Genomic DNA, 12075 nt, shown 5'->3' on the forward strand with positions numbered 1-12075 from the left:
ACCTGAAGTGATTCACTTTGAAAATACCCAAGACAGAAAAAAAAGAAAATTGTGTTTTTAATCAGAAACTTTCTTTGACTTACATGTATTATTATTATATTAATTATATTATATGTTATGTTATGTCACTATATTATGTTATATTAGTTTACCTTATTATGTTAATCAATTTTTTCCTTTAAATGAATTCTTACTTAAAAAAAACAAAAAAAAAAAAAAAAAAAAAAAAAACAACTTTAGTTTGCCCTGAAGAAAAGAAAAAAATAAATAAAAGATAAAATAAGGCCTCCCAATTCTTACCACAGGCTGTGTTCTTTACACTGGCTGTATAGAAAGAGGAGGTACAGTAAAGGCACCCCATATACACCTCAACACAGGCCCCTTGCCGGGTATGTATTGTGAATTGGGGGACAAAAAAAAAAAAAAAAAAAAGGAAAATACCCAAGACAGAACTGTGTTTGACACCCTTAAGGAAAACATCTGAGATTAGGGATGTCAATGAGTGGTGGAGCACATGCTATGCACCTGTGAGTCCCTAAGTTTAACCCCCAGCACCACAAAACAAAATGACAAGAAAAGCTTCTAAGCAGGTCATTGCAGGTTGACATTCAACATTACTGAGATCAGCAAATGTTGTCTACTAGACACTAGCAAGCTTGGAATACTGTCAGTTTTTTATTTTTTTGAGTCACACCTTGCTGCACGCATGAGTTACTCCTGGCTCTCCTCTCAGAAATTGCTCCTGGTGGGACCAAAGAGATAGCATGGAGGTAAGGCATTTGCCTTGCATGCAGAAGGTCGGTGGTTCTAATCCCGGCATCCCATATGGTCCCCTGAGTCTGCCAGGAGTGATTTCTGAGCGTAGAGCCAGGAGTAACCCCTGAGCACTGCCAGATGTGACCCCCCCCAAAAAAAAAATTGCTCCTGGCAGGCTCGGGGGACCATATGGGAAGCTGGGAATTTAACCACCTTCTGTCCTGAGTCAGCTGTATACAAGGCAAATGCCCTTTTACTGTACTATCTCTCCAGCCCCTGCTGTGTCAGTTTTGATAAGGAGAGGTGTTTCATGGTGGAGGGTCAGGATCCTCAGGATATTTGTCCTCCACAGCTTTCAGACAAGAAAACGATGCAGGGCCAGAGGTAGAAGTACTGGGGCCCAGCCAATACTGTCTCTTAAAACCCAACTCTGTATCATGTCACAGCTCCATGTTTCCACCAGTGCCCTGAAAACAACCACAGCAGAATATTCACATCACTGAAATCAGCAAGGAACTTTTTTGTCCCTTCAGAAAGTGGGGTTTCAAAGTAAGAACTGCAGGAAGAATGACTGAACAGCTCAGGAAAGCAGAATGAAGAGTAGGTTGGATAGCAGGCATTGATCATGCAAAATATCTGGAAACTAATCTAGCTCTAGCAGAAAGTATCAGTTCTTCAGAGCTCAAACACATTGTGAAATAGCTAAGGTGAGAACTTCTTCCTGTAATATCCATACACCACCAAGAAGATCTCATCTAAAATCAACTTATTTCTGTTAGTTGACAAGGAAAAATATAATTGTATTTCAGAAAGCAAAATATATTTCTATCAGGTTAAAAGTTAGCCCAGATTCTGCTGCCCCCAGTAAAAGGATTCGGGAGTAAACACATTCATTTAGAACTTTTCCTTCACACTTAGTCATTATTTGATGGACTTACAATAGCCAGACAATGACAAATTTTTCAAGTAGATGATATTTGTTTTGGGGCTATCCTTGGCTTTGTTTTTAACTATCACTCTTGGCAGGGCAGAGCACTAACAGAGAGTAGGGCATTTGCTTTGCATTCAGCCGACCTGATTTCAATCCCCAGCATCCCATATGGTCCCTGGAGCCAGTCAGGAGTAATTTCTGAGTGCATAGCCAGAAGACCAGAGCAAGGCCAGCTGTGGTCCAAAAACCAGAAAAAAAAAAAAAAGAAGAAAAAAAAAAATCACAGGCTCCAGGTTACTCTGGGACCCGGGGGATCAAAACTGGATCAGTCATGTGCAGTACCCACTGTACTATCTCTTTGGCCCCTAAATGATACATTTTCTCATTTACTTCTGTTCATCAGTATGACTTCCTACAGAAGTATTTGAGGAAAAAAATATTTGAGAGGCTAAAGAAAATATCAGTGGCAAGGCACCTGCACTGCACACCAGTTCAATCCACAGTACATATTGTCCTCTGAAAATCATCAGGAATGGTACCTGTGCACTGTAGGAGGTAGTCCCAAAACAGGGAAAAAGAAAAATCTGAAGGAATACTTGACATCTGATAGTGATAAACCTCATTAAGTCAAGGGTTTTCTTCTGAAGCTTATGAAAAATAAGATACAGAAATAAAACTTCACAAATCCATACATGTACAGATGTTCACAGAATGCAAATAAACTTTTTAAACCTAGCACCTCCTTTTACTGTTTCTGCTCCATTTCACTTTTAAATTTATTTGTGGGCTGGGTGGTTAAATTACTCCTGGCACAAGCAGGGGAACCATATGCCATGTCATATTCCTATCAGGGTAGGTTGCAAACACGGAAAAGGAAGAAAACCCTTATATCTATACAGTCCCTTGCTATATTTTTTGTTTTGTTTTGGAGTCTGGGAGATACCCCAGTGGTGGCTCTGAGCTCAGGGACTACTTTTGATGGGGCTCAATGGGCCAGATGGGGTGCTAGGGATGGAAACCAGGTCAGCTGCATGCAAAGCAAACACCTTGGTACTAACTCCTGACTCTTCCCAATCCACTTTTGAAAACTACCTTTTAAGGCCCAGAAAATAGCTTCAAAAGGGGGAGAACATGCTTTGGAAATGGAAGTCCAGGTTCAATCCTAGTCCTACAAGGTCCTACCCACTGTTGGGAGTGACCTCCTCAGTACCAATATAGGAGCAGCTGTTGAACACTGGGAGGGGTGCACAGCAACATGAGTGATGATAAGTACAAACCATAAAGTGTGCCCATTGAAAATGCACAATTAAAGGATTTTTCACTAAATGTAAAATAATGTTAAATAAGTACAATACAGTTTTTTTTTTTTCATCCCTACACAAAGGTTCATTATGCCCAAATGTATCCAGTTCCTGTACCCGGTTCCAAGCAACTATCAATCTACTTTTTCTATAAATTGGCCTTTTCTGGGTATTTTATGCAAGCAGAATAATGTAGTGTCATTTGAGAAGTGAGTGTGGCAATCAGCAGTACTTAGGGTCACTCCTGGCTGTGCTTAGAGGACTATGCATGCCAGGGAATGAACCCAGGTTCCCACATGCAGAGCAGACTGGCTTCCAACACTTAAACCCAGGTTTCAGAGGTTTAGCCATGCAACCTGCACAAAGTCCTGTTACCTTTACTGTAATGAATAAATCACAGTATCTATCTTTATTCAACATATAGTGGACATTTAGAAAGTTTCTTCCTTTAGGTTATGATGAGCTGCTAAGAATGACATTAAAGCATCTGTGTGGACATTTTCATTTCTTTTGGGTAGAAACCTCAAAGTGGAATTGCTGGGCTTATGTTTAACACTAGAAGCTGCCAAACTATATTAATAAGAGATAATCATTTGATCCCGCTAAAATATATAAGTTCCACTTTCTCCACATTCTGGATTTTAATTCAAAACTGAAATCAAATTTTGTTTTGTTTTGCTGCCACAACTTGCTGTGTGCAAGGGTAACTTCCTGGCTCTGCACTTAGGACTCACTTCTGAATCGCTTCTCAGCCTTTTTTTTTTTTTTTTTTTTTTTTTTTTTTTGGTTTTTGGGTCTCACCCGGCAGTGCTCAGGGGTTACTCCTGGCTCCACGCTCAGAAGTCGCTCCTGGCAAGCATGGGGGACCATATGGGACGCCGGGATTCGAACCGATGACCTTCTGCATGAGAGGCAAACGCCTTACCTCCATGCTATCTCTCCAGCCCCGCTTCTCAGCCTTTTGGCTAAGATCAAGTGTAGGAATCACTTCTGGTGGGCTCAGGGGTCTATATAGGAAGCAGGAAGCAAACTCTGATTGGTCACATGCCAGGCAAATGCCCTGGTTGCTGTACTATGGCTCTTGATCCAAGTATCAGGAGACTTTTGAAGAAATCTACATAGTAAAAATTGCAGATCAAAATAAACTAATAACACAGCTCATAATAGACATGAGAGCTGTTTGTATCTGCACTTTGCATTTAATTTAGTTAGTGATTAGGATATTTACTGCAAAATCAGAGTTAGAACTGACCTCACCTGTATTTTGTCATTTTGTCTTGGAGTCACAACAGCAATCACTCTGATGCGTGCTCAAGGTTCCATGCCTGGCAATAAAGCCTGGGTCCCTGAATGCTGTGTATATACTCTCACCCATTAGAGCATCTCTCTGGCCCTTCTCATGTATTTTAATGAGAAGGCAACTAAGACCCCAAAAAGGACTTAAACATCTGAGGACTTGGGGGTCCAAGATAGGTACTGGAACAAATGTCCCTTGAACATGGAGAATTAGCTACATACCATGATCTCTATAATATAGATATATCTATACATATGGTGACAAAAAATGGGCACAAACCTTCTGGAGTTCATCAAATAACAAATTTTTCACATATTGTACTGAGGCTAAATGTGTGTTTACTCTGACAGTTGTGAATGCTGGCGGGTGTGACAAGTGCTTTAGCAGAGTTTCAAACTTCCTTTCTGCCTCTTCTTTACCTCCAGCTGATACAATCTGAAGAGAAATGAATACATTAAAACGTTGAAGACTTACTCTGAATGTCACTGACCTTATTCCACAATTAATACCCGGAAACCCTCTATAGTTATTTTTGACCAGACTCAAGTTTTCCACTCTTAAGAAAAATCAAATTATGACACCAGGTTAGCAAGCTAGAAGCCTGAGGCTTCAAACACGTGCTTATATGAACTTGTCATTCTTCTTAGCTTCAGGTTTCTGCATGGTCACTTTATTGTTATGTCAATTTGGATCCACTGTATTCTCCTCTATTTTCACCATTAAAATTGGGAGGAAGGGCCGAAGCCAAAGCTGTAGTATAGTCTCTAAGGTATCTATTTAGTTTAAACATGAGTGACCCAGACTCTATCCCTGGCATCCCATTAGGTTCTAAGGCCATCGGGATTTAATTCCTGAGTGCAGGCCAGCAATAACCTCTGCACATGGCCGGGTGTGATACCAAAACAAAACAAAAAACAAACTGAAAAATAACTGGGGGAAAAAAACAGCTGATAAAGGTACAGAAATCACCAAGCACTAGTGGCAATTGCCACAAATTAGAACTTCTTTTCTAGGTGCTGTAAGTTCTTTTCCACCCAAATGCTCAGAAAATAAGGTCCATGCACATAAGGTTTTCTCTTCCCACTAAGTATACCACAGGACCTCAGCGATGTCCATCGGGTCGGGCTCTTGTCTTGCAGGCAGCTGACCCGGGTTTGACCCCAAGCACCCCATAAAGTCTCCAGAAAAGAGCTCTTGAATACTATAGTCAAGAGGAAGCCCTATGCATGGCCGGCTGTGGTCGCCCCTACTCGATACCCTCAAAATAGGACCATAGCTAAAAAAAATTGATTTCCTCTTAGATGGGGATTAGGGGAGGCGGATCAAAAGGCTAAAGTATATCCTGAAGATGGGATTGTACCCCCGAAATAGCATGAATGAACCCCTGCACCCAGCTGACTGTGTCTCCCTCCTCTTAGGACTTTCTAATCCGCTCCAGCGTGTGAATCTCTTCAATTTGGGGGACACGATCTGACATGGATCTCTGACCTACCTCCTTATTCACAAAGCCCTCTTTGAGATAGTTTTCCACCTCAGGCCTCAGAGATATTTTAGGGAAAAAAGACATGTTCAGCAATCCTTCTTGGTCGCCTAGCCAATGACTGATGAACGAGCACCCAACGCGGGCCCAGATGCCCAGGAAATTCGCAGAGCTTTGGGTCAACTGGGCATGGCGGGGCCCATGGTCGCTTAGCCCGGCCGCCCTTCTAGAACGGCGTCTCCACCACTCCTGTCTCAGAACTCCTACCACGCGGCTCCGGGAAGGCACCGCCACGTCGTAGAGGAACCAAGTGGTCAGGTTTGGGCCGAGCTTACACTTGAGCCGAGCCGGCACCGCCACTACCCACTACTACAGAACCTCAATTTCCAATCTGCTCCCGCGGCGCCGGCGCCTTAAAAGGCGCTTTCGAATTACGTCACTTCCGGCGCATAAGACAGCCGTCACTTCCTGCGACACGGCCCGCCTCCCTCCCCCGACCCAATCCGCAGCCGCAGTGCCCGTGACGTCAAACACCGCCGTTTCTCAGCAACGACTTCTGGACTCACTTTAGGACACTACATTGGGAGAGTCGGATTGTGGCTGTATCGCCCACAGTGCTCCTGGGAGGCCGGGAAAATGGGCCAATGTTGTGGGATTAGGATGAAGGTGTGGCTGCCTGCTTGATGGGGTGCTACTCAGCCAACCCCCTGACCCGGGAAGGAGCGCCTTGAAAGGGGATCTGGGTTCATTGAGAGCCTCTTGATTTTTCAGGGCTTTACAGTGGGATAAGCGTTGGCCTTGTATATAGGATGCCCGAGTTCGATTCCTGTATACCTCCCTGGAGTGATTATGAGTGTAGAGGCAGGAGTAAGCCCTGAGCATTATCAGATGGCTCCCCCCAGAAAAGTTATCTCTGATTTCCTGATCTTAGCCACCATCTGTCTCACTGGCAGGCTGCTCTGACTTCAATTAATGAATGACTTAAAAAAAGTATTTTAACTCCAGACATTAAAGCCCCACAACCACAAGCTGGTTATCATTTTCTCTCTCTCTCTTTTTTTTTTTTTCTAAATTCCCATGTTTGTTGCAAAACTATTCACAAGAGCCATGCCTTAAGAACTATCTATGTTTATACATGGAAGAATGAATAATGATGATGCCCTATCTGTACCTATACGTGTGTGCACATACATACAGAAAATATGTTTTCTTATATACTTTTATTGTTAATATTTGGAGAGAAATTACCAAATAGTGCTCTGCAGGCTGGGAAACACTTCTGGTAATATCCAGGTAGAAAGGCTAGTTCTGTGGTTCAAGGATGTATGCTTCTTGGGTCCTGTCTTGGCAGTGTCATGACCCAGCTGGGTCACCCAGAAACTGTTTGGGATCTTGCAGTGTGATATCTGTAATACTGAGTGCCTCAATAGTTATACTCAGTGATACTGGTGAGGTCATATGATGCTGGGCCTAAACTAGTTAGGTACATGCAAGATCTGTTTTTTGAGAAGTTTATTATTTAAAATGTCTTTCCAGTGGTCCTCAAACTATGGCCTGCAGGCCACATATTGTATTTGTATCTGTTTTGTTTCTTCATTGCAAAATAAGATATATGCAGTGTACATAAGAATTCGTTCATAAGTTTTGTTTTTACTATAGTCAGACCCTCCAATGGTCTGAGGGACAGTGAACTGGCCTTCTGTTTAAAAAGTTTGAGGACCCCTGAAACACTGTGATTACAAACATGACTGTAGTTGGTTATCAGTCACAAAAAGAACACTCCCCTCCACGAGTGTAACATTCCCACCACCAATGCCCCCCATCTTCCTTCTACCATACCCCCTGCCTGTATTCGAAACAGGCACTCTACTTCTCTCACTCATTAACATTGTCATGTATTATTTCTCTAACTGTACTCATCCCTCTTTGAGGTGAGCTTCATATCGTGAGCCAGTCCTTCCGGTCCTCATCTCTGGCATTATTACAATCATGTCTTTTATTTTTCTTAAAACCCATAGATAAGCAAGACTATTCTGTGTGTGTCTCTCTCCCTCTGACTTATTTTACTCAGCATAATAGTTTCCATGTCCATCCATGTATAGGAAAACTTTATGACTTCATCTCTCTTGATGGCTGCATAATATTCCATTGTGTACCATTGTATATATGTACCACAATTTCTTTAGCCTTTCATCTGTTGAAGGATATCTTGGTTGTTTCCAGAGTCTGGCTATTGTAAATAGTGCTGCAATGAATAGGTGTGAGGAAGGGGGTTTTGTATTGCAGTTTTGTGTTCCTAGGGTATATCCTGAGGAGTGGTATAGCTGGATCATATGGGAGCTCAATTTCAGTTTTTTGGGGGGAATCTCCATAATGTTTTCCATAAGGACTATACTAGATGGCATTCCCACCAGCAGTGAATGAAAGTTCCTTTCTCTGCACATCCCTACTAGCACATATTATTTTTGTTCTTTGTGATGTGTGCCAGTCTCTGTGGTGTGAGATGGTAGCTCATTGTTGTTTTGATTTGCATTTCCCCGATAATTAGTGATGTGGAACATTTTATCATGTGCCTTTAGGCCATTTGTATTTTGTCTTTGAGAAATTGTTCATTTCTTCTTCCCAATTTTTGATGGGGTTAGATTTTTTTTCTTGTTAAGTCTTGTCAGTGCCTTGTATATCTTAGATATTATCCTCTTGTCTGATGTGTATTGGGTGAATAGTTTGTCCCATTCTGTGGGTGGCTTTTGTATCCTAGGTACTGTTTCCTTTGAGGTGCAGAAACTTCTCAGCTTAGTATAGTCCCATCAGTTTATCTCTGTTTCCACGTGTATGAAGAGTGCTGTTTCCGCCTTGAAGATGCTTTTAGTCTCGATGTCATGGAATATTTTACCTATGTGTTGTTCAATATACCTATGGTTTCAGGTCTGATATCCAGGTTCTTAATCCATTTGGATTTGACCTTTGTGTATGGTGTTAGATGGAGGTCTGTATTCACTTTTTCGCAAGTGGCAGAGCAGTTGCCCCAACACCACTTGTTGAAGAGGCTTTCCTGGGCCCATTTTGCATTTCTTGCACCTTTATCAAAGATTAATTGATTGTATGTCTGGGGAACTGGTGAACATTCTCTTCAGAGAAGGCTCCCACTCCCTGGCCTCACAATTAATCTCAAGAAATAGGATAAGGGCCCGGAGAGATAGCACAGCGGTGTTTGCCTTGCAAGCAGCTGATCTAGGACCAAAGGTGGTTGGTTCGAATCCCCGTGTCCCATATGGTCCCCCGTGCCTGCCAGGAGGTATTTCTGAGCAGACAGCCAGGAGTAACCCCTGAGCATCACCCGATGTGGCCCAAAAACCAAAAGAAAGAAAAAAAAAAAGAAAAAGAAAAAGAAAAAAAAAAAGAAATAGGATAAATACCTAGCTATCTGGGTTCCTCCCTCCCCTTTTGTTTGGCAGTGCTAGGGATTAGAACCCAGGCCTCATGTATGTGAGTTATGAATTTTGTCATGAAACCACACTCCTGCCATAACCTAGCTTCTAAAACCAACATCACATTTTTCCACAGTAATATAGATCTTCAGTGCATTCTTGGGACTCTTCTATGAATTCCTCTGAAAGCAATAAAATTCCATTGAGTCTACAAATGTCCAAAGGAATTTTTGTGCTGTCTCGACACTGTGATGATCTTAGTACCAATAATGTTTGGAGTCTGTATTTTAGGAGAAAAGTAAAAAGGGTCAGCGTGAAAAAGAAATCCTTGGGTATCCTTTAAGGCTGGGTAAATAAACAAGCAGCAGGAATATCAATGTGTTGTAGACATCTTGCGTCTCAGCAATTCTCGTGGGTCATAGCACTACACGATAGGAAAGCGGGAGCACGAGTGGATGAAATATGAAATGATGGGCCCAGAGAGATAGCACAGCGATGTTTGCCTTGCATGCAGCTGATCCAGGACCTAAGGTGGTTGGTTTGAATCCCGGTGACCCATATGATATGGTCCCCCGTGCCTGCCAGGAGCTATTTCTGAGCAGACAGCCAGGAGTAACCCCTGAGCAATGCCGGGTGTGGCCCAAAAACAAAAACAAAAACAAAAAAATATGAAATGATACCACACACAGTATATGTGGGGTCAACACATTTCTAGCAGGAGTGCGACAAGTTTAATTTTTTGTGCAGGGGAATTTATAGGGGTAAAATTAGCCACAGGTGAAGAATAATTGTAATCACAAAGCCTAGTACAACAATGGCAATACCTAAGCAATGGGTATGACTAAAAATTCTAAGTTACAAGAGAGAAGGTCATACAACTCAAGGTAACCCCTTGCAAGCTTACTTTAAATGCAAAAATCAGGATTAAGTAAGAAATATCTAGAAACTTGGTCTTTCTAGGCTGGACTCTATTGTTTTAGAGGTTAAATGAAGGGCGGTACCAAATCCCCAGGAATGAGCTTCCCTATTTTTAAAGGAGGGTCAAAAGTCAAAATCTGTATTCTGGTTAAGCCCTTGATTACCAGAAACTGCAGCTGCAAAGGACATATTTGAAAAGGGGAAAAAATTGTCTTTGCTTTAAGGGCTGACTATATCCAGAAAAAAGGGGTTCTCAAATAAACTTTGGTGTTGGAATTTCTGAGTCAAATTATTTGATAGAGGCTATTATTTTGCCTGATATATACAAAGGAGAGATAGTCAAATACTGGCTGAAAATGTAATGCCAGGCATCTCTTTGGAAATTCCTCAATCATCCACAAGGGAAAAAGGCATCCACAGCGGGCCTTTTGAGGAACCCCATTGGGGTTATATTAGTTCTATCCACCAGGAAAATCTGAGGATACATCAGGTGGGCTGAGCCCCCCTAAAAGCTTAGGTATGCCCTGGCATCAATGAGAAAAAGTATTTAGCAGTGTGTACACAGGATAGCCCAGCAGACTAACTCACCCAAGTGGCTTTTTCAGACAAGGCTTAAAATCCCGGGTAAGACAAAGGTTGGGGAAGACTGGGGGGGGGGGGGGAGGAACAGTTAAGTCAATCACATCTCCCCCACCCCACTTCCATCCCCACCCAAAAAAGACATTGTAAAACCAAGGAATTTAAGATTGATAGATAATTTGCTCAGGTCCTTCCCCAAATACCATGGGTAAAGCCTTTCCTTTGTATAAGTCTTCCAAGAATCCCCTCCACCTTTCTTCATCAGAAATGCTCTGATGAAATAACAACTTTTTTGCCAGTTTTTGTTTCCTGACAAAGGAACGAGTTGAAGTAGATTATAAATTCCAATAGGATAGAACAGGGGTCTCAAACTCAATTTACCTGTGGGCCACAGGAGGCAAAGTTGGTGTGATGCTTGAGTGCAAAGTCAGTAGTAAGCCTTGAACATTGGGGGATTTGACCCAAACAACTAAAACAAAACAAAACAAAACAAAAAATGATTCCTCTAGGGCAGGGCCACAAAATGTTGTATGGAGGGCCTCGAGTTTGAGACCCCTGGGATAGAGGCTTTATCTGCTGCAGAGTTAGTGCCTGACACCAATATATTGACTTAAAGATTAATAAGGAGCTGAATAGATGGAACATCTGTGTAAACTAGAGAAAGGGAATACTTGAGTTCACACTTTCAGCACAGGTAAATAGGGGAAATGCTCTCCTTGGCTAGATATCGCTGTAAATGACAGTGCTGTCTAGGTCACAAGTTGTGGAAAGCTTCTTAGAAATGTGAAGTTGGGTGTTAGAGCAATAGTACAGTGGGTTGGACTCTTCCTTGCACACTATCTCACCTGGATTCGATCCCTGGCCTCATAGCACCAACAGGAGTGATTCCTGAGTTCAGAGCAAGAAGCATACCCTGAACACTGCCATGTATGAACATGAAATAAATATATACTTTTAAAAAAAAGTTAAATTAGGTGGTGAACATCTATTCTCTAAACTAAAGACAATGTTTTTGGGAATATAGTCATATGGGGTCATTCAGCCCCTCTACTTCAAATGATTGTTCTGAACCCCAAGGGAGGGAAGGAGTGGGGAGAAACCAAAAAAAAAAAATCCTATAATCTTAACTTTCAATTTGTGGCACTCAAAAACTTAACTCAAACAAAAACAAATGTAAAGTCTTAGTCTATTAATATTTAATTTCATGACTAGACAGGAGATTAAAGAAAATAATCTAGGAAAACTGGCTTGTTATCAGAATGCCTCTGGGAATGACTAAAGTGACAGTGGAAATAATCGTAACCACCTAGAAGTTTTGCTTTGTACCTTTGTCTCTAGTTGGCTGAACATGCTGTTCCTGAACTCCTGACTTAAGACAGACACAG

At 41.9% G+C, this 12075-nt stretch overlaps 1 protein-coding gene and 1 non-coding gene across 2 annotated transcripts in view; one reads left to right on the top strand and one right to left on the bottom strand.

Annotated features, from left to right (window-relative positions):
* The window catches only part of NSUN6 (NOP2/Sun RNA methyltransferase 6), a 36080-nt gene extending 30164 nt beyond the window's left edge, over positions 1-5916 (bottom strand). The window contains exons 1-2 of the mRNA XM_049777796.1: positions 5778-5916; positions 4565-4720 (exon numbers count right to left, since the gene is read on the bottom strand). Of these exons, the coding sequence (XP_049633753.1) occupies positions 4565-4720; positions 5778-5852 (231 nt within the window). The 5' untranslated portion in view covers positions 5853-5916. The remainder of the gene's footprint in view (positions 1-4564; positions 4721-5777) is intronic.
* Positions 284-416, top strand: LOC126014730 (small nucleolar RNA SNORA51). The gene has a single exon (XR_007497729.1). It is a non-coding gene; the product is annotated as a small nucleolar RNA SNORA51 (small nucleolar RNA).
* Positions 5917-12075: the final 6159 nt, after the last annotated feature.

This window comes from Suncus etruscus, chromosome 7, assembly GCF_024139225.1.
Source record: "Suncus etruscus isolate mSunEtr1 chromosome 7, mSunEtr1.pri.cur, whole genome shotgun sequence".
NCBI classification, from domain to species: Eukaryota; Metazoa; Chordata; class Mammalia; order Eulipotyphla; family Soricidae; genus Suncus; species Suncus etruscus.